This window comes from Pongo abelii, chromosome 3 (assembly GCF_028885655.2).
Source record: "Pongo abelii isolate AG06213 chromosome 3, NHGRI_mPonAbe1-v2.0_pri, whole genome shotgun sequence".
Classification (NCBI taxonomy): Eukaryota; Metazoa; Chordata; class Mammalia; order Primates; family Hominidae; genus Pongo; species Pongo abelii.
In genome coordinates this window covers 184078900-184103297 of record NC_071988.2, presented here as the reverse complement: position 1 = coordinate 184103297, position 24398 = coordinate 184078900, and the positions used below count along the sequence as shown (strand labels likewise).

General features: G+C 34.5%; 1 protein-coding gene across 1 annotated transcript in view; it reads left to right on the top strand.

Annotated features, from left to right (window-relative positions):
• Positions 1-24398, top strand: part of FSTL5 (follistatin like 5) — an 807547-nt gene that overhangs the window by 73411 nt on the left and 709738 nt on the right. Inside the window, exon 4 of the mRNA XM_024246010.2 lies at positions 19439-19580. Within this exon, the coding sequence (XP_024101778.1) occupies positions 19455-19580 (126 nt within the window). The 5' untranslated portion in view covers positions 19439-19454. The remainder of the gene's footprint in view (positions 1-19438; positions 19581-24398) is intronic.

Here is a 24398-nt window from a genome sequence, read left to right as displayed (position 1 = left end):
GGTTATAAATGTCAAGAATTTATTTCTGGAGGTTGGGAAGCCTAATATTAATGCAGATCTGTTGTCTGGTGAGGGCCTACTTTGTGGTTCAAAGAAGGTGCCTTCTCCCTATGTACTCACATGGTGGAAGGGGCAAGGGATCACTCTTAACCCTTTTTCATAAGGGTACTGTTCCCCTTCTGAGAGCTCTGCTCTCAGGACCTAATCACCTCATCCCAAACCCACCTCCTAATATTATCACCTTGGTTGTTAGGATTTCAAAGTATGAATTTGCATGAGACAGAAACATTCAGACCACAGCAAAACTTCTGGTGAAAACTTGAAAAGACTCTGGGTTTTAGAAAACTTTATATCTAGACATATTGCTCTACGAATATGTAAAAATACTACAGACATATTACTAGAAGTAATTAGTTATATACAATCAGAGTTTAGTTCATCATGCTGATTCTTTTTATTTATCTGTGAGAAAGGTCTTTGGACTCTATAAATTCTAAGGTGTCTTTCAAATATATATAAAATTCTAGTTTTACATGTTTCATGAATTGGATTTATGTTGCCACCAAATTAAGTTTAGCATATTAATTATTTGCACCATTCTTAAAAAAATTCTTGAATGACTTTTAAGTTTATTTTTGGGCTCTACCCAATAAATAGTTAATACTTGATTCATCCTTGCAGGTCTAATAGATACAGATGAATTATAGTGTGAGCATGCCTCAGGTACACCAGCAATTTTAAAACAGAACCAAACATACTGGTTACCTTACTTAGACTTTGAGGCTAATACAAAGCATAAAATATAAAACAGTAATAAATAAAATATAAAAGGGGAAATGAAAAAGGCATAGCTTTGTGGGGGTGTACGAGGCATAACTGGCAAAAGTCAAGGGTTTCTGAGGAAGTAGGAAAGGCAGCCTGGAGATTTAGCTCTTTGGGGAAAATGGGAAAGAAAACTTTCTACTACAAGTTGTTGGAAGCTGCCACAATCAAACAGTCCCTCAATCCAGGGACTGGGAAAGTATTGATTTGAGGTGGGGTAAAAGGCTGGTCAATGGTGCGGCTTAGATAAAGCTGTGTGTTGAGAGAGGTGGATGCTTAAAAAAACCACAACAATCAGGCAAGCTGACCACTAGGCTGGTGACTGAATCTGCAATGCTCTCAGCATAGTCAGATGGTGGAAGACAAAAGTCGCCAGTATCAGCATGAGAGGTAGACTTAAAAACACAGACAAACACGTACCCTCTGTCAGGCACACATGCACGCCCACAACCACCAAGTAAATACATAAGTGCATAAGATTATATTCCAGAGGAAATAAAATTTTGTAAAAGCCTGAATTTTTAAAAATGCATAATGCCCAAAAATCACAAGAAATTACAAAATGAAATCAGAATAAGTTAAATATAAAATAAGCTGTTACTTTTAAAAGACAAAATGATGTAAAATTGTGACAAAAAAACATCTATAGACATTTAAGTAAAAAATGGAGAGGCTACACATTAGATTATACACATTAGATTATAAAAGGAAAAAATGATGAATTGTAAATACTACTGGAAATTTCATCAAAATAATATGCTAGACTCCGAAGAGAAAAAGTAAGTTTAATAAAAATGGTGTTAAAAACTACCAAATAAAAGACACGTTGCCTACAAAAGAATGATAATTAGATTAACAGGAGACATCTCATCATGTTGTAAATGCCACAAGACATTTGAAAGTGTTGAGAGAAAGTTCTAGAATTATTCGCATATCTAAGATTTTAATAAAGTTATTATTTCAATTAATTTTAATATTAAGGGCTAGTCAAAAATTTTAAGATACAAAGAATGGGACATGTTGCCTTTTATTGGCCCACATTGAAAAACTATAGAAAGGTTTATTTCAGCATAAAAGTAACCTATTAGAAATGTATGGAATACAAGGAAAAATGGTAAGCACAGCAGTTAAGTAACTATTGACTTTAATTGTAATAAATTAAATTACAATTTAATTTATAATTAATATTGTAAATATTTATATATTATATTATATGTTATATATATTTTATATATGTATTTTAAAGGTGTAATTATTTTAAAGGTAGAATTATCTTATATTTTAAAGGTAGAATTATTATTCTTATTAATTTCATATGTTTGTAAAACCTTTTTAAAGCTTGACATTTTGTCTTCTTCAAAAGATACATTGAATATTTTAGACTTTGTAGGCCTCTACAAAGAGAAGAAAGGAGATAATACTGAAAATGTTAACAATCCAATATAAAGTATGAAAGAAAACAAAAGAATCAAAGATATACAACAGTAAACACACTCACACAGGCACAAAAGTACTTGTAGAAATATGTTCAAATATATTAGCAATCTTAATAAATGTAAATATATTAAATTTATCTCTTAAAGATAAATTTTTGTTATAGTAAAAAAACAACTTTATACAATGTTTAAATAATAAACACCTAAAGTAAATTACACAAAGGATTAAAAATAAATGCAAGTCAAATATGAATTACAATGTCTGATGAAGAACTGTATGCATTCATTCTAAAGTGAATATGGAAGAGAAAAGAACCAAGGATTTCCTTATTGAATATCAAGAATTATTATCAAACTCTAGTAGTTAAAAGCTGTGGTATCTACATAGGAATAGATAATTTAATGGAAACAAATAGAGAACTTAAAAACATAACCACAGATACAGGTAAATCCCACATCTAACCAAAAGAGAATTATAAATCAAATAAACTTTTCAAAAACCATAGTTTACTTTCTACAAGAATGAAATAAAATCTTGTCATTATACTGTGCCTCAAAATTAATATCAGATCAATTAAAAATTCAAATGAAAAAATTTAGTTACAAATATACAATAACATTTTTTAAACTGCAAAGGTAGTTTTTCTCAAACATGACAGCTTTATCATAAACCATTAGTCAGTGAATTGATGCATTATAATTAAAAGTTGTATAAAGTAAAAATTAAAAATATAATTAAAGTTTCATTTTTATAAGATAAAATGTTCAGAAACCAAAGTTGATAGAAAGCTGTGTCCCCTGGGCTAGCGGCCCTACTTACTTTATATGTAATTTTACTTCTTAAGGGTTGGCCTTAGCTATTTTTGTGTTTGCTGTAGGACAATCAGTGGGCTGAATCAAACTTACAGCTTGCTTTTTAAAGAAAAGTAGTGAAGGCCAGGCGCGGTGGCTCACGCCTGTAATCCCAGCACTTTGGGAGGCCAAGGCGGGCGGATCACGAGGTCAGGAGATTGAGACCATCCTGGCTAACACGGTGAAAACCCGTCTCTACTAAAAATACAAAAACAAAATTAGCTGGACGTGGTGGCAGGCGCCTGTAGTCCCAGCTACTCTGGAGGCTGAGGCAGGAGAATGGCGTGAACCCGGAGGGCCGAGGTTGCACTGAGCTGAGATCGCACCACTGCACTCCAGCCTGGGCGACAGAGCGAGACTCTGTCTCAAAAAAAAAAAAAAAAAGGAGTGACATAAAAGAAGCTTTTGACTATGTTTTGATAGAGTCTCCAGCCAGCGTTCAGTATTATTTTGGCTGCTCTCTGGCTGTTCAAGGGCTCATTTTGCAATAGATTATCTCATTAAAGAGACATTTATCTCATCCTCTGCCCAGAAGAAGCCATTATGCTTTCTGGATCTAGTCCTTTAAGAACAGAGGAAGGGAGGTACACTTCACTATCAATCTGGGCCCAACCAGTTATACTGGGAATTTTATATTCATTACCTAGAGAAGAGGAGAGAATGGAGAAAGAAAGTTGCTAAAAATTACTGGTGGTCAGGCTTACTGTGGATTTTACAGAATTACAAGGGTTCTGAAGCAGGCCGTAAATGGGTTGGATGATGCTACTAAATTTTTTATACTTACCATCAGTCTAGAAACAGCATCTTGATGGAGTGGCATATAAATTCTAATTCTGTGTTTCTTAAATTCAATGTAATAGCTATCTCTAAGTTTAATTAGAGGCATCATTTCAAAAGTTCACTTGTGTAAGCTTCTCAGATATCATACTAGTACCAATGTATTGTCTTTATTATCTGTTAAAAGCATTTATTCCAAAAGACATAAGACATATAATTTTAGGTATTGTTATGGATATATTTTCTGAACTCATCTGAGTATTCTACCTAGATTAGTGTATTTTGTGTTGACAGATTATCAAGAATTTGAAAGCTCATGGTGTAACTGTGCCTGGAACACATTATATATCCAATAAGCACTTTTTACTGTTATATTATAAAACACTACGTTACTGCTTTCTTTTCACCTTTCTTCAGTTCTTTTTTTTCTTTCAAAATCTGATACAATTTAGTTAAAAAAAAATCTTTTACCTGTTGCCTCTTTTTCAAACTTGAGACACTGGTCCAAAATAAAATGTAAGTTATATGTCTCTTGCCGAAAACAAACTCAATTTCTGCAGTGTTATTTGCTCATGACTTAGGTTCTGACCACTGGCTATGATGGGCCACATAACCAGATGAAATAGTTCCAGTAGCTTTAGAGTTTTCTTGTAGGGTTTCAGCTCTTCTTGTCTATTTTGGTTTAAATCACTAGGAATGTCCTCAAGTCTTCAGATGAGTGAGCAAACGTTCATCTACGAGGATAGTTTACTCTCCACTTTCCATATTTTCTAAGAAAACATGAAGACTTTGATTCTGAGAAACTTTGTGAGAATCTTTATAGTGCAACTAAGCATTAACCTATCTTCCCTTTCCCCTGCACACCAGGATGGCCACATCTCTCTTTCTGGGATCTCTCCGGAAAATACCTTGGGTCTCAATTACTTCTACTAACTGTGGACTGTTCTCAGACTCTCCACAGTATTCTGAGAATGAACTAGAATTCCTCTGAAACTTAGTTGACCCCAATGAATGGGCAAGTTTTCCCCATGGCATTTCAGTTTTAAATACAGAGGAAATTAAGTTGTTCCCTGTGCAGCACTTCATTGTTAAACTGTGACAGATTTTTTTTTTCTTGTACAATAAATGTAGTTCCAGATTTAAAGAACACGGGCTGCTGGAGACCTTGGTATGGAATCGGTTGGATTTCAAATCTGTCTGACATTGACAAAATTGCGATTATTTTTTTTAATAGCAAATAAAATCTGTAACATAGTACCTCTGGGATTTTAAGCAAAGTCAGTCCTAAGAGCTATATTCTTCCTTAATTTACATTTTAAGTGCTCATCAAGGTAGAAGGCAATGAATTCAGAAGACAGAGCCTATAATAATTTTCCCTTCTCTTGAACCAGGGAAAGATCTTCAAGGTCACATAATGTATTATTATTTTCAAACTTTTAAAACATCACTTTTCCACATCACACTACGCAAACTTAGGTGTAGCTTATGTACAAAGTAGGGCAATAGGCCTTTCATGCTGCACACATATGAAATGTGCAATAAAGTACATAAAGAGTGTTTAGGAGAAAAAGTTTTTAATTTGCATGATAACATCCAGTTGCTACCTACTTTGAGAAGATAATAAAATATGTTTTCTTAACTTTCAGCTTATATTACTATGACATACACATGTTGTTACTTAAATTTTTATTGAAGATAGTACTGAAAATAAATTTAAAAAAACAAAAATTCAACATTATCAGTCTGATTATTTCTGTTTTCAGAAATTTAACATAACAAACATGTAGTTTTAAGAGAGCAGGTGAGAAAAGGAAGGTGGAAAAAGAAACTACAAAATCATGACTAGGAAATGAAATGAAATCATGAGAATATTGTTTGTGTTTGAAGCTAAAGGGAGGAAAGATCAAGCACAGTAGTGACCTCCAAGCAAACAATTTAAGTGGATTAGTTAGTGGTAGAAGCAGGGAACAGTGGGTTGAGAATGTTAATGCAAGTGTTAAGAAAATCAGTTTATGAGCCCAGCCACAAGTAGAATGATGTCTTTTGACTTTTAACCTATTGTTCTTTCTACTATAGTATGTTGCTGCTGAGTATTAAAAGTACTTTTTCTGAATTGGTACAGTTTTGAGAAATAAAGTTAGCCCTTGAATGACACAGGGTGTAGGGTGCCAACCCCATGCACAGTGTAAAATTCAAGTATAACTTTTGACTCCCCCCAAACTTAACTATTAATAGCCTACTACTGACCAGAAGCCTTACCTATAACATGAGCAGTCAATTAGCACGTACTTTGTATGTTATATTGATATATGTTATATTCTTACAATAAAGTAAACTGGAGAAAATAAATGTTATTAAGAAAACCATAAGGAAGAAAAATATGTTTACTATTCATTAAGTGGAAGTCAGTCATTATAAAGGTCTTCATCTGCATCATCTTTATGTTGAGTAGGCGGAGGAGGAAGGAGAAGAAGAGAGGTTGGTTTTGCTTTCTCAAGGATAGCAGAGGTGGAAGAAAATTTGTGTATAAATGGAACAGTGCAGTTCACTCCAGTCTTGTTCAAGGGTCAATATTGAAGTCACTTTTTTTTTAGATACTGTCATATATAAGCAAAGCTGATACACAGTAGAGAAGAGCTAAGTACAGCATACTGAGAATATCACATTATTTTGGCCATATTAGGACATCATTTTAACCAGTCATTTTACACCATGATACAGACCTCCACTTTCAGCAAGGTGGGAGACTGATGGTCCATTCTGTGTGTATACCAACATACATAATCCCCAGTTCTGAAGGCAGACAATTTTTTTTTAGTTTAAAAATGGACATGTAGCATTAGTTTCAGTTCAGTCAATATGTAATGCACCTTTTCACTACTGAATCATGAATATATTACAATGAAGTCCAGGGACTTGTTTTGAGAGGTAAAAAAATGAGTCACTATATGTTGTATTGCTTTTTTGGACCTAAATTTGAGATATTAGTATATAAGATTTGAAGTCCCAGCCTACTGTAATATTATGCAACTTAAAGAAATTTCCTTGGCTAAGTTTTATTAAAGGTTTATTCTGTTTCAAAGTTGTCAAAAATGCTTTAAAGCATATATGCTATACTATATATAACCATCTCTGTATAGCTATAATTATAAACATCTATATGTTTATATATCTATATATCAATAACTAAATGTATATTTATATACAAATTCAAAATTGTATATATTTATATACAACCATAACTGTAACCATCTCTCTATATAACTAGAACCATAACTATATATAACCATACTCTCAGTGAACATCATTGTGAGAAACCAAATGTATGAACCAAAATCTCCAAAATTTCTACTCAAATAAATGATTCTATAAAGATAGTTACTATGATGTCCTTTCAGTTGACTTTAGAAATTCTAGTGAGTAGTAAAAACAATTTTACTGTGCTTCACAGAGACATAGCTGTTAAAAAATTTCTTAGACACTAAGCACTTGTACATGTGTGTTTTTTCTTTCCATAGTGAAGAGGTTATAGTCAGGTATACTGCAGTATTTTTTAAAATACTATTTAAAATACTATGCTAGGAATAAGGACAGCTGTATTCTAGACCCACTTTTTATCATGAGCATACTGTTAACTTCACATTTTGTGATAACTGCAACTTAATTTTTGGACTCACTTCACAGTCAATTCAAATATTTTCAATTACATAAAGAATAATAAAAATCAATGTATACCTACTCTTTCAAATTAATTTCACTCGTTCTCATTTACTTCAAATATTAAAAGAAGGGGTTGGACTAGGTCTCTAGTATGGTTTTCAGTTCTGTTCTCTTGTGTTCTATGTTGTATTATGTTGTTCTTAAACATTTTGCTTTAAAATGTGTTTTTGTGTACCAAAGGAGTTAATATAACTACAGTATAGTTTTTCAAGGAGTGGATGGTTTTGGACAACAAATATTTACCACCTAACATGCTTCTAATAATGTGGGGCTTTCGTAAGCACCATTTGTTTAAAGCAGAGTATAAACATTTCTATTTGAAACAAAATAATGGAACCAAGAGTGAATACTTTCTCCTAATGCAAGCTCAAATTCCTATACATTTTACATCTCAGTATCTCTAAAATAACAATGCAATTATTTTATCTACATTTAGCCTCAAATTAAGCTGGTGATTGAAAGGTATAATTGATTACAATTTGGAAAGTTTGTTCCTCCAAATTAATGACTGAGATGTCACTGAAGAAAAAGTTTCTCCTTTTTTGAAAGGGTAAAATTAAATTAATCGTCTTAATTCTTTTTATTTATTACTTAAAATTCTATTCTTATCCTACATACTAAGAAAAAAAGTGTACTGTGTATGTTGTAATCTTTCAACATGGAGCACTGCATTTAAAAATGTTGGATATTTTCACAGTATGGACCAATAAGACAAATAATTTAAAACTAGAGACAGGATACTAGAGCCTGGGAAGGGTAGGGATAAGGGGGCACAGGGAGAGATTTGGTAAATGACATAAAATTAGAGCTAGATGGGAGGAATAAGTTCTAGTGTACTATAGCACTGTAAGATGATTACAGTTAACAGTAATATATTACGTAGTTTCAAACAGCTAGAAGGAAGCTATTGAATGTTCTCAACACAAGGAAATGAATGTTTAAGGTGATGGATATGCAACTTACCCTGATCTAATCATTGTACATTGATATTAATATTATGCCTATACATTAAAAATGTACCCCATAAATGGGTACAATTATTGTCCCAATTTAAAGCATAAAATCCTCTGTAAAAAAGAACTGAAAAAATTACCATGTTTGCTAATGTTTTCATATAAATTTGGAAGGCCTTTTACATACAATCTGGACATAGCAGTCACATGGCTATTTGCATTCATTATTACAGTATTTGTTTAACCTGTATCTTCACTTACCTTGATCTAAAGCAAATGTAAGTGAAATGTTCCCTCTTCCAGAAGTATTCAGTATGAATAATTAGTTGTTTTTTTCTGAGCAGATAGTTCTTGTACAGGAAGTATCTTTTTATCTGAGTCATTGTGTGCACCTTTTTTTTTTTTTTTTAAGAGAGATAGGATCTCACTCTGTTGCCTAGGCTGGAGTGCAATGGTATGATCATGGCTCACTGCAGCCTCAAATTTCTGGGCTCACGCAATCCACCCACCTAAGTCTCCCAAGTAGAGTAGCTAGGACTATAGGTGCACACCTACATTTCTGGCTAATTTTAATATATTTTTTAGAAAGGGGATCTTGCTATATTGCCCAGTCTGGTCTTCAACTTGAATTTCTGGCCTCAGGAGGTTCTCTCAGCTTGTATGTGTGTCTTAAAAGTAGTATTAAATAACAAGAATAGTTCTCCTTGAAGAGGTCTTTCACATCCCTTGTAAGTTGGATTCCTAGGTATTTGATTCTCTTTGAAGCAATTGTGAATGGGAGTTCACTCATGATTTGGCTCTCTGTTTGTCTGTTATTGATGTATAAGAATGCTTGTGATTTTTGCACATTGATTTTGTATCCTGAGACTTTGCTGAAGTTGCTTATCAGCTTAAGGAGATTTTGGGCTGAGACAATGGGGTTTTCTAGATATACTATCATGTCATCTGCAAACAGGGACAATTTGACTTCCTCTTTTCCTAATTGAATACCCTTGATTTCCTTCTCCTGCCTAATTGCCCTGGCTAGAACTTCCAACACTATGTTGAATAGAAGTGGTGAGAGAGGGCATCCCTGTCTTGTGCCAGTTTTCAAAGGGAATGCTTCCAGTTTTTGCCCATTCAGTATGATATTGGCTGTGGGTTTGTCATAAATAGCTCTTATTATTTTGAGATACGTCCCATCAATTCCTAATTTATTGAGAGTTTTTAGCATGAAGGGTTGTTGAATTTTGTCAAAGGCCTTTTCTGCATCTATTGAGATAATCATGTGGTTTTTGTCTTTCGTTCTGTTTATATGCTGGATTACATTTATTGATTTGCGTATATTGAACCAGCCTTGCATCCCAGGGATGAAGCCCACTTGATCATGGTGGATAAGCTTTTTGATGTGCTGCTGGATTCGATCTGCCAGTATTTTATTGAGGATTTTTGCATCAATGTTCATCAAGGATATTGGTCTAAAATTCTCTTTTTTTGTTGTGTCTCTGCCAGGCTTTGGTATCAGGATGATGCTGGCCTCATAAAATGAGTTAGGGAGGATTCCCTCTTTTTCTATTGATTGGAATAGTTTCAGAAGGAATGGTACCAGCTCCTCCTTGTACCTCTGGTAGAATTCGGCTGTGAATCCATCTGGACCTGGACTTTTTTTGGTTGGTAAGCTATTGATTATTGCCACAATTTCAGCTCCTGTTATTGGTCTATTCAGAGATTCAACTTCTTCCTGGTTTAGTCTTGGGAGGGTGTATGTGTTGAGGAATTTATCCATTTCTTCTAGATTTTCTAGTTTATTTGCATAGAGGTGTTTGTAATATTCTCTGATGGTAGTTTGTATTTCTGTGGGATCGGTGATGATATCCCCTTTATCATTTTTTATTGCATCTATTTGATTCTTCTCTCTTTTTTTCTTTATTAATCTTGCTAGCGGTCTATCAATTTTGTTGATCCTTTCAAAAAACCAGCTCCTGGATTCATTTATTTTTTGAAGGGTTTTTTGTGTCTCTATTTCCTTCAGTTCTGCTCTGATTTTAGTTATTTCTTGCCTTCTGCTAGCTTTTGAATGTGTTTGCTCTTGCTTTTCTAGTTCTTTTAATTGTGATGTTAGGGTGTCAATTTTGGATCTTTCCTGCTTTCTCTTGTGGGCATTTAGTGCTATAAATTTCCCTCTACACACTGCTTTGAATGCATCCCAGAGATTCTGGTATGTTGTGTCTTGGTTCTCGTTGGACTTCATGTCTAAAACACCAAAAGCAATGGCAACAAAAGCCAAAATTGACAAGTGGGATCTAATTAAACTCAAGAGCTTCTGCACAGCAAAAGAAACTACCAGCAGAGTGAACAGGCAACCTACAAAATGGGAGAAAATTTTCGCAACCTACTCATCTGACAAAGGGCTAATATCCAGAATCTACAATGAACTCCAACAAATTTACAAGAAAAAAACAAACAACCCCATCAAAAAGTGGGCAAAGGACATGAACAGACACTTCTCAAAAGAAGACATTGATGCAGCCAAAAAACACATGAAAAAATGCTCACCATCACTGGCTATCTGAGAAATGCAAATCAAAACCACAATGAGATACCATCTCACACCAGTTAGAATGGCAATCATTAAAAAGTCAGGAAACAACAGGTGCTGGAGAGGATGTGGAGAAATAGGAACACTTTTACACTGTTGGTGGGACTGTAAACTAGTTCAACCCTTGTGGAAGTCAGTGTGGCGATTCCTCAGGGATCTAGAACTAGAAATTCCATTTGACCCAGCCATCCCATTACTGGGTATATACCCAAAGAACTATAAATCATGCTGCTATAAAGACACATGCACACGTATGTTTATTGCGGCATTATTCACAATAGCAAAGACTTGGAACCAACCCAAATGTCCAACAATGATAGACTGGATTAAGAAAATGTGGCACATATACACCATGGAATACTATGCAGCCATAAAAAATGATGAGTTCACGTCCTTTGTAGGGACATGGATGAAATTGGAAATCATCATTCTCAGTAAACTATCGCAAGAACAAAAAACCAAACACCGCATATTCTCACTCATAGGTGGGAATTGAACAATGAGAACACATGGACACAGGAAGGGGAACATCACACTCTGGGGACTGTTGTGGGGTGGGGGGAGGGGGGAGGGATAGCATTGGGAGATATACCTAATGCTAGATGACGAGTTGGTGGGTGCAGCGCACTAGCATGGCACATGTATACATATGTAACTTACCTGCACATTGCGCACATGTACCCTAAAACCTAAAGTATAATAATAATAATAATAATAATAATAAAAGAAATAAATAAATAAAAAAAAATAAATAAAAAAAAATAACAAGAATAAATCAGAGTTTATTAGAGTCAGCCTTGCTACTAACTTTTTAAACTTGGACATTTCATCTTTATAAGCTTTTATTTTTCTTTGTGGTAGTCATATATAGGCAATAATACTTACTGAAAATATTTTTGGAGAATTAAATACCACCTGGTACTACCCTACTATATCTAGTAGGATGTATAGGATCTGTTTTCCCTTTCTTGCTCTTCTTTATGGATATACAACATGAAAGGCAGTAATTCCTTGCTTTTGTTGTAAACGGTGCTAGTTAGAAAAAGTATTTGCAGCTGGTACAATGACGGGGCGGCAGCCAATTCTCTGATGAGGAGAATGTGCTGCTTAATGGAGAAAATCCACTTCTCTGAACGAGGGAATCCATTGCTCTTATAAAACTGGACTCTTCTCACGCCTGTAATCCCAGCACTTTGGGAGGCCGAGCTGGGCGGATCACGAGGTCAGGAGATGGAGACCGTCCTGGCTAACATGGCGACACCCCGTCTCTACTAAAAAATACAAAAAATTAGCCAGGCGTGGTGGCGGGCGCCTGTAGTCTCAGCTACTCAGGAGGCTGAGGCCCGAGAATGGCGTGAACCTGGGAGGTAGAGCTTGCAGTGAGCCGAGATCGCGCCACTGCACTCCAGCCTGGGCGACAGAGCGAGATTCCGTCAAAAAAAAAAGAAAACAAAACAAAAAAAAAACTAGACTCTTTGGAGAATGCTTTTTCCTAAGAAAAATATTAAATTAGAATTCAACCACAGAGTTCACAGTAGTAGGTGTGAAGTTAAAGTGTCTCAACAGATGAAAATAACTGCTATAACAAAAAAACTTGCCTGATGGATGTTAGAGAAGCCACTCTGGTCCTTCCAATTCCGGTTAAGGTAAGGAATAAAAAGTTTTTCTGTCCTTGACAAGGGAGGTTTTTTCCGAAAGAACTTCCCATTGAAAGCCTAGTTTTGATTCAAGTGTAAAAGAAAGGGCTTTTTGCGATAACTGCAACTTAATTTTTCGACTCACTTGTCAATTCAAACAAATATTTTCAATTCCATAAAGAATAATAAAAATCACTTAATGTATACCTACTATTTCAAATTAATTAATTTTTATCAATTTATTCATTATTTACGCAAAAATATTTATTGAGATTATACTGGGGGCCAAGTACCACTTTAATTTACAGAAATGATTAACATAGTTGTCTTTACTGAGTTAACTTTGTGGTTGGATACAGAGAATAAATAAATAAGCCAATAGCCATGTAGCAATTCAGATGATGAGGAGAGCTGTGGCTCCCAGTCATTCCATTTCAATAAAATTTTTCATCTATTATTTTTCCAAATTTACCATTTCAGTATTCTTATTTTCTAGAAATATATAATGTGTTTCAACTAAACCTGCCTGACAGCATAGTCTTTGGACCTCTTCTCCTCTCTAATTACATCCTTCTCCTATCTCACACCTAGATTGGGTGATTTATAAATGTTAAGAACCCCAAACAGGTATCTCTAGCCCATATCTCTTTGCTAAACTCTGGGTTCCTATATCCCAATGCCTAGTTAATATCTCCATTTGGACTACCAAAAGGCATCTCCAAAAAGAAAATGCCATTTGCTCTCCCAAACCTGTTCTTCGCCCTTTCTCTTCTCCAACTTGATAAACCTACTCAGATGGAATAATCTGGTACAGGTGCTACAATATATTGGATTGTAAATCCCCTCTGACAGATGGGGCCCACCCACGGTAATCAGTTTCGCTTAGGTTACACAGTAAGACCCAAGGCAGTCTAAAAGTCAGTTTTCCTGTCTCACAGAATTCTAAGATACCAGAAAAGAAAAAAGGTACTAGTGAGCATTTACAGCTCTTTTCTGCTGCATAATAAAGCAAGAAGTCTGTGGAATATAAGAAACTTGCTAGACTGTGGGTACTAGTTTAGTACATCTAAACTACTTTCTTCTACATCTTTGTAAGAGTGATAGCCTTTCTAAAAGCAATAGCCACAGTGTGAGGTGAAGTCACATAAGGAAGATATAGAAAAATTGCAGCAGAGAACAGAAAGCCTGGGTAATGTCAGGGAAGGTCTCACAAAGAATCAGGTTGGACTTACCTCTGGAAAGACCCATAGAACTTTTCTAGGACAGGGTGAGGAGTTTTCCATTATGGAGTTGTGGCAGGGTAAGTAAGGCTAGGAGGCCATATCGATGTCTCCCTTGTGTGAAGCCTCGCGGGCTCTTTTCCCTTGCACCTTCCTGCATCAGCCTCTAACTCTTTTAAAGGTAAGCGGTCCTACAGGATACCAGCAGACCACCAAAAGACTACAGGTTCCTGGTATCTAGCACCACCTGGGAAAGAGAACAAAAGCCCCTTATTCCTGATGTACCCTCCCCAACCTCCAGCCAATTAGCACCAAAAGCCCAAGAAGCTATTAGCTACAAATTCCTGCCTGGGGGTGGGAGTTGGGTGGCAGGGGGCAGGGACTTCTCTGGGGTCTTGCATGCACAGCTAAGCTCAAGATTTAACTTATAGTGACCCTTTCCTCATTTTGGTAATAAAAAGCCCACACCTACGTGGAGATTGTATATGCTAATGGTACATGCGAAGTGTGTTAGAGCATGTAGATACTGAGCACATGAGCCAATTAGAGGTCAGCCTTGGCACACGTTGCTTCACCAGTATTTTATGAATATTCACGTACAGCTCCCATAAAAGAAATTCCTCTTAAGGCACTAGCTGCAGCCTCACCCTTTGAGCAGCCTGCTCTGCGTCTCACAGTGCACTGCTGCTTTGCAATAAACTTCTTTGCATACTCTTACTTTGAATTTGCTCTCAAAGTCTTTTGTGCCATTAAGTCAAGAAGCTGAAATGGCCCACTCACAACACAGTGAGAGGCAGGTGAGGATACTTAACCTCTCTGCAACGATTGATAATGTTGGAGATTTTGCTTCATCTCGACACTCTTTTCATTCAAAGGCATGCTACGACAGTTTTCTTCTCCATCTCAAATGCTGCATTTTATTCTTAAGGCAATGCTTCAGTGGTCTTAGTTTTCCCAAGTGATTAGAAGTGACATTCTGGAGAATATGTAAACATATCAAAATCCCTCAAATTTGAATTTACTAAATAACGTAATTACTCTAAATCCTACCCCCGGCAAGCAGCATGGCATGTTTTGCCATGCGGAGAAAATAAAAATGGCTTGATTCAAAGAAACCTATTACCTTTTGAAGACCAGAGATCTCTGCCCACCCACTCACCATTTTAAAGTCTCACTTTGTTAGATCTTGAAGTTAGGCAGATACTTTTTAGATACACATGCATTTTGTTTTCTTCAAGTTAATAATGAGGTTGTTTTCTGATGCTTTCCTGTGAAGATGGGGGTTACAAGGAAAAGTCACAGGATCATTATTGCACCATCTGTTCCAGCTGGTTTGTTTTAGTCACGTGCTTTTCAGTGTTCTCAGTGAGCTGTCAACAAACTGCCAATTAATTCTGAAAACCTAACAGATTGTCAGAGGTTACTATACTGAGAAAGTGAGATTACGACACTGTTTATCATGGGATCGATTACTGCTGATTCACAAACAATTTCCAGAACACTTTCTGTGGATGAGTAAACTTTTAAAGATATAATAATGATATCTTTGGATTCTGTATCTAAAGAGAAATAAGAAGATGATCATGATTCTTTGAGCATACATTGAGAAGAGCCATTTTTTTATTTAGGTTACTGTTTGATAACTATATAATTGGATTCAGTTGTTTTTCTTAGTGATATTTCAATGAAGAAAAAAATTACAAGGTAGTTATTTACAAAAGAGGAACACAGAAACTAGGTTTTGTTCTTTCTCTGGTCTTTTTTGGCTATTACCTCTACACTGCTGAGCTCAAATGCCTATGTGTAACAGAAATCAGAGTTTTCCTAAGGAAAACTGACTTCTGACTATCTGACTTTTAATATTAGTTCTGTTTAGTTTTATTTGTGATACCAGTAAATCAATCCAGTCATATCATAAATTTTGCTGAGGTAAAGCATATATGTATATTTATTTTTGTGTAACTTTGTATTACTGAGAGATTTGGGACTTGGAAATCTTAGGACTATCAGTGAAAACAATTAATTATGGTTAATCATATAAGAGATGTAGATGAAAACAGCACAAATAGGTTGCCTATACGGCCTTGAAGATTTACACACTGACTTATTTTTATTGACTTTTAGTGAAATGTAAGGCAGATATTTCTAGCTTACTGCCTTTGGGTAGATAAAATATTTCAGGATAATGTTGATCTAAGTCTGAATACATGGGATCTAACAGAAGCTTTATAAGATTTTTAGTAACTTATTAAAATTAATTGTTAATTTGCTCTATATTTTATAATGCATGAAATATTTGTAGTCATATAGAATATATGTGTGTGTGTGTGTGTCCACACACAAAGAGAAAGAGGAGAGGGAAGAAGAGAGAGAGGAAAGGAGAGGGAGGACAGAGAAACAGAAATCTTAACTGAGCACTTTAAAGAAATTTCCGACCTCACTTGTACCCAGAATCAGGATGGAAGGAAGTTGTTTTCATGCCTCTTTCTTGACTCTCCTCATGGACAACAGAAGCAGCAGATGGATTCAGAACCATGTGGAAAATATCTCTTAACTTGAGCTGGTCCTTTTTGCTTTATTTTTTGCTCTATCTTGGATTTAATATCTTCCATCCAGATGTCTTATAAACAAATATTTACCTCTGAGAAAAGGATTAGGTTATACATCAAAATGACAAAAAAAAGGGGGGATGGGTTGCAAATGAAAATATTTAGTTTGCTCGGGTTAGTTTTCAGAAGCTTTGCAGCATCAGTGGAAATAGGAATTGCATTCAACATTATCAGAATGTAAGGAAACATGATCTTTATTTTATCCTTGAATGCAGAATGACATTTATGCATTCATTTATTGTTCCGGGCTATTTGCTAGGCCCAGGTGATGTAATGCTGAAGAAAACAAAAATAAAAGCAAACAATTTCCTCCATTAACAAAGTTTGGAGGAGAAAAAATATATATAATCTAATGGAGAAGACCAACATTTTGGTTATGATTTATAATTACATCCCTGAAATGAAGGAAAACTGATCTATAGGAATGAGTAACTAAAACAAGTAACTCAGGGAAGGGATTCTTGAGAGAAATGTCTGATGTGTGAAAGTTTTTGGGTGATAAATGGGGCAGGGGGAAAGGGCCGTATTTCGAGTGGAGAAAATACCTTACAAAAGCCTTATAGCAGAGACAGGCAAAATAAGTTCAAAAAACTGAATGAAGTTTAGTGTCGCAGGAGGTGATATCTAGAGGGAGAGAGAAACACATAGAGCCCAGACACTGGGAACTTGTCAGCTAGGTCAGGGATTTTTGTTTTTAACTTAAAATTACGTGAAAATATGCTAAAGTTATTAATGAGTGCAATAACATGATCACTCAGGCTCTCGTGTAGAGAGTGGACTTAAGATGCATATATAGAAATGTGGAAGACTAGCAAGGAAGTGGTTGGGGCAGTTTAGGTGAGAAGTGTCTTGACAGCTTGCAATAGAGTGGGGACCGTCAATTTGGAGGGGAAGCAAAGTTTGAGAATATATTTACAAGGTAGATATAAAAGAATTTAGTGATGAGTTTAATCTAAAGGGTAAACAAGAGATATCAAAGATGTTTCCTTGTTTTCTGGTTTAAGTACACAGATGAATGAAAATCTGGAAAAGTGTGGTGTTATGTGAGGGTGTGCGTACTATGAAGGGCTGTTTTTGAAACATGAAGGTGGAACTGTTAAGTAAGCAAGCTATACCAATCTAGAGGTTGGATGTGAATCAATATATATAATTAAGACCAGAGATGATGTTGAGATAACCTGGGCTGAATGAAGCAGGAATACAGGTGGCTAGCAATGAGATTTGATAAACCACAATATTTAATGGCAAAATAAAGCAGTAGGCTGAACCTACTAAAGGACTGAAGAGTTTTCACAAAATCTACAGAAACAGAAGAGAGAAGTGTTATAAACACCAAAGAAAGTGACAATTTCTTCCACAAAACAACAACAACAACACGGAATGGCCAGAATATGTCTTGTAAGAATGGATTAGGAATGCCCACTGGAGTGTGTGTGTGTGTGTGTGTGTGTGTGTGTATGTGTGTGATTGTGCCGGTTAGCTTTGAGAAAGCTAAAAAGTCAGTTTAATGGCTTGATGAGGTCAGAAGTGTGACTGAGTGAACTAGGGTAAGAAAATGGATGGAATGATATATATATATAACTATTCCAGAAATTCAGAAAGTAGAGGAGAGAAGTTACCTTAAAACACAGGCCATTTCTGCCTGTCTAAAGATGGAAGAAAATAATTGAGAAAGGGAGTTTAAAACTCAGTCAAGAACCAGACTCAGTGGCTCATGCCTGTCACCCCAGTGCTTTGGGAGGCCACGGCAGGAGAAGCACTTGACACCAGGAGTTCAAGACTAGCCTGGACAAGATAGTGAGACCCTGTCTCTGAAAAGTAAAAATAAAACATTAACTCGGCCTGATGGCACATGCTTGCCATTCTACCTACTGGAGAGGCTGAGACAGGAGGGTCATTTATGGTGCCATTGCACTCCAGCCTGCATAACAAAGTGAGACCCTGCCGCTAAAACAAACCCAAAATACAGCATAGAGCAATGTTAATCAATTGATTAAGTTTCTCAAGAAATCAGACATAACAGATTGGCTTTGACAGAAGAAAAAGCTCCTCTCTGTCACAGTAGGGAAGGAGGTGTGTTGGCGAAAGTGATAAAGCAGGATATACTTGAACTCAAACCTTAGATTTGTATGTTTGAAAAGGACTTAGTATTTATACAATAATGAGTTTATGCCATTTTATAACTTATTTATATCCAAAAACATAGAAAGGCTGAAGTAGACATGAAACTTTTAGTTTAAAGTGCTTGTAAAGCAATTTTCTAGGAAATACCTTTTTAAATACTGAAAAAGTACATTAATAACTAAATATAATCCACCTGCATAACTTCTGTTGTACTCAGTTAATTTATTAAGTACTACCTATCATAGACTATCTTATTAACTTCTCATCAATATTTACCAGTGAATTATAATAACTGTAAGTCTATTAAGATTTGTTCATCAAACATACTCAAAAAGAAGTTCAATATTTATATATTAATAATTGTACTCTGTACCAATAATTAGAAAATTAAGTATAATGCAATATTTTCTCTATTTTCCCCTTTTCTTTCAACCTTTTTTTATTAACTCTTTTCTTACCACATTTTTATCAGTCCCTATATTTCTTCTCATTTCATATTTTATATAGCTGTCTGAATGAAAAAAAGTATTTGTTACGATCAAAGGAATAATCTGTATTTGGAGATACTTACTTCTCATTTCCCTTGGCAACTACCAGCAAGTTTTGATTAGATTAATGGAGATTTGTACATGATATTAAATATTTCATGATACATGTTTTTCAATATATAATTCATTTTCTCTGATTCCTTGCAATTTAAATTTTGACAGGTGAAAAGCAATAAGGATGTTTAAGTGCTGGTCAGTTGTCTTGGTTCTCGGATTCATTTTTCTGGAGTCGGAAGGAAGGCCAACCAAAGAAGAAGGATATGGCCTTAAATCCTATCAGCCTCTAATGAGATTGCGACACAAGGTACAGTCAATATTCTGAATCTGCTCATAGTGCCTGCCAATTATAAACTAAGCTATTAGTTTTCTGGTTTATTATTCACTTAGGAGCACTTATTTCAGAATATGCTTTCAGTAGTTTCCATATTATTTTTAAAATGCCTATTTTAATACATGAAATAGCAGTAAATTTGGAAATTTACAATTTCGAGAACTACTTCTTGACAAAAAATAGAGATAGCTCATTAAAAACATAATTATTAGAATTTGCATACAGTAATACTAATAAATTTATAAAGAAGTAAATATGAAACCCAATCTATCAGATAATTTATATTACTCCCATATTAATTGTGATTTTAGAAGATTTTAAACTATATAAGTGTTATGTCCTATGCTTAGCTTTGTTATAAGATAAACAAAAAATTATCTACACCGTCTGCAGATATATAGGTTAGCAAAGGATTTGTTTCCATAGAAATTATTAGAAATTTTCACAATAATGGGTTTTCTCATGTTGGGCAAATACTCCACTTTTTATGTTAAATGTTTTGAAGTATAAAATAAACTGATATTTAGGCATATAATAAATTATAAACATTAAATACTTATAATAAATTAAGCTAATGTTTTATTTTAATAGCAGTCCATGATATTGAAAATAATATTCTCAACTTTTTATTAAATCACATAAAATTTTATAATACATTTTTGAGTTTTAAGAAAGTAGGAAAAACATCAAAAATAACATACTAATTATCGGAGAAAACTTTACATATTTGTAAAATTTCTTATTCAACTTGTCTGTAAGAAAGACTTTTGAAATAAACAGATACTTTTTTCCCTTGGAATTAATATATGCATTTACACTGCATATATTTTGCTGAAATTATTTTGTAAGTATCAAATACTCTGATAAAATAGCCAATCTTTACTGGGACTTTTGTGTACCAGACATTAAGCTAAGCTCTTCAATGTATTATCTGATTTAATCTTCAAAACAATCTTACGAAGAAGTAACTATTTTCATTTTATAGGCAATAAATTAAGTCACAGAAAGGTGAAGGAATTTTCTAAATGCACACATTTATTAAATATATTAATTGGGATAATATGAAGGATAGATTCGATAGCAAACAAAAAAGGAAGTAAGCATAATGTAAAAATATAGTTTAATGTCACAATCATTGTAAAAATTCAGTTACATGTGAAAATAAATAAGTTTTTAAAGTATCTAGTCTTGACATATGCAATTGGAGAACTGCCCTTGACCTACCACTTTTCAATTATCAATGCTTTCTCCTACCTCATGGACTAATAATCAGTTTTATCCTCAGCCGAAGTTTAGAAATAATAACTCTTAATGTTCTCAGAACACATTATTAATACAGCAATTTGGTACATATTGTTATGTGCCCATTGAATATTTATTCTGTGCTGTTTGTCTGCCCTAAGTTATGTATCTTGAAATGAGGAATTATGCTTTTCTTTCACATCCTTTTATTTCTGCTGCCATGAACGTAAGAGACACTGTTTAATTAAATCAACGGCAGAAAAATGAATGCATGATGATGCTTTTCTGATTGTTCCCTTGCTAAATCATACCACCAGTTTTAATGTGTTAGTATATACCTTTATAAGCAAACTATTTTCAATTATGTTTGGATGCTAAAGAAAAACTTATGTGTTGAGGTTTAGTAAAGCTTTAAAGACATAACACACTGAGTTAAAGTTGTTCGAGAAGCACTAATACCTACCAAAAATCATGTAAGTCACCTTCTAATCTTTTATATATCTGCATGTCTTTATGGCTAAATAGTTAGAAATAATATATGACTGTTGGTTTTAAAAGCAGAGACAGAGAATGCCTGGTCATATCTAACTTTCAAACAACTTTGAGCAGAGATGAGATTTGGTGAATGTGTGTGTGTCTGTTTGTGTGAGAAAGTGTATGTTTGACAGGAATGACTAGGAATCCTGGGTTGTACAAGTCCCTGTAAAAACCCCATCTTATACTTTGTACTCATTGTCAACCCTCATATTCAGCCCTCAGGAATTACCTTCTTTTCTCTGACACCTTGAAGATTGTATTAGAGCTTTTATTTCTGTTTGTGTCAATCAAGATTAGGATCCCAGAAATTTCTGGCCTTGCTTTTCCCACTGATTCCCATTATGAACCCATTGGGTCCATACATCACATTATTGGTGAGACCTTACCAAACAGTGATTGAAAATGGAAAGCCAAAAACATTCCCTATCAATTTCTTTGATTTGTTTTCATCCACAAAACTCAACATCATTTGTCAAGAAATATACTTTACTTATTTTTTAGTTTGCTGGATGTTTTCTTTCATTAGGATGTGTGCTCCAAAACAAGGATAGTATTGGGCACATGGTACACGTTCAATAAATATATGGCAGATGAATGACTTTATCAGATGGCTATAATAAGACTGAAAACAAGATAACATATGTATCATATATACATATATATATTTCTATTTATCTAGTTATTAATTAAAATAAGTAAAATTTCTTTTTATTTATCAAAATAAAGTCAACAGCAGCACAATACTTCAAATTTTAAAAATAAATTATTTTAATAGCATCATATAATTTTCTCTTATTCATTATTTTTAACCTATATGATTTATTTAAATTGCGAAAGTGTAAATATTTGTATTTTAAGACAAATAATGCAAAATCCATTTGGATTAGATTTTGCTAATGTTAAATATTACTTATTGACTAGAAAACTATAAAATAAGTAATACACAAAATAGGTCTTCAGGTCTGATAAGTCACATTTTACATTTTTCCTAGAAGAATGTAAGTACTTTGAATCTGAACAAATAGATATATAGAGCTCTTTTTACCAAATATTTGTGTGCCAGCCATATAATGAATCCAATTTTGGAATCAAAAAGGAAAATATGAGACCTGTTTGTCAGATTACATTGAAATGTTGTAGATACAAATATAAAAATATGCAGGCATATCATTTACAACTATATGTAAACATAAATGTAATTGAAAATTTGTCTGTATCTTGAGATAAAAATGAATGACACAAGAATCTATCATGCTAATTATAGAAATCTTACTTATAATCCACAGATAAGAGAGGAAGCCGATCATATGTTCTATCCCATGTGTTTACTCAACAAGCATGTATGGAACATCATATGTAGGAATTCATTCAACTCTCTAGATTTGTAAAATACAATTACCAAATCCAAATTCCAAAAGTGGATTTTATTTACCATTTTAACTTAAATATTGCATACTTATGTCATGCTAGGTGGTTTCATATACATTAATTGTTGTAATTTATATAATAATCTTGGGATGTAGGGAATATTATTCCTGTTTATTCACATGACATTATTAAAACCCAGAGAGGTAAAGTAACTTTCCCAAGGACAAGAGAGAATGACAGAACTAATGAGGTCGTTAAAGGCAGGTAAAAGCAAAGGTAGGGCAGACATAGGGAACAAAAGGCCAGAAAATAAATAAAGATGATAATGATAGTAAAGCAAAATGACATTGACCTCAGGAGAAATATCTTATGTTCTTTCAGTTTCTTTCTCTTGTTCCTCCATAAGCACAACCATAGAATCCCCATGTCCATTTCTGAAATGAATGTCTTCTCCTGATGGTTGTTGCAGTCCTCATTTAGGCTAACCTCCCCGTGAAGACTCGCTAGGAAGCAATACTTAACCATCCTAATTGCAGGTCTGTGACCCAAAATCTGTGTGTGAGCACAGTGTACTAACTATTGACAATCTTGTGCATTTGTGAGAAAGTTCCTTGGACACTCGCAAATTTTGAGCCGTCTTTAGAATTAGCCATCAGAACAGCCATGATGAACTTGACTTAACATGTCACTGGGCATTGACTGTATAGCAGGTACTCTGTTAGCTATATTCCATACATTAGGTTACTTAATTATATGAATATTCTCATGGCATAAGTGATTTTATTGCTATTTTGTCAATGGGGAAACTGGAGTTCATAGATATTTACTAATTACTTCATGACACAGCTGGAAAGCCAGACAGCAGTATTTGGAGATACACAGTCTAAATAACTTAATAGAGGTTACAGAATGAGTACTTTTGTAGTAATTTGGCCTGTATGCGATGTATTTCCTGTTCTCCCCACATTCATGTGATAGAAACATAGGCTTACATGTCTTGGCACTTTTGTGCTTGGATAGGACCATGTGTCTAGTTCTGGCCAATGAGTTGGGAGCAGAAGTGCCATGCAATGCATCTGGGCTGAATTATATCATAATTCACATTGGATCACAATTGTAAAATCTTCTAGAACTCTCTTTTTTCTGAAGCATTGCAAACAGCGTCTGTTCAAGGTGGGGGCTACTTAAGTATTCCAACTGCCTAAATAACTATGATGAGTAAAATGTCCTGACAATTAGAGATTGTCGTGGAATAACTGAAGGGTTTTAAATCACTTCATTTTGTACATCATGGAGATTTGTGAGTTGTTGGTTATTTCATTAAAACCTTAGCTTTATCTGCAATCAAGACAGAACTAGAACTTAAACCCACATTACCTAATTACAAACCCTGTGCTCCTTTTTCTTTACCGTTTTGGCTCCCTGTTTCATTTCTACTCTTGGCCTTTTCTTATTCTCATTTCTCCATTATCTCTTTCTTCTCACTACTTGCTTGGTTGTAATTTTCCATCCCAATTTAACCCCTGGCTATATTTATAATGATGTAATATGTATGTATTAATAGTTCAGCATATTAGCATGTATCTAATTGGTCACTGGTAAATCCTGTTGGGGTCAGTTCATAGCTTACAACCTTTTTTCTTA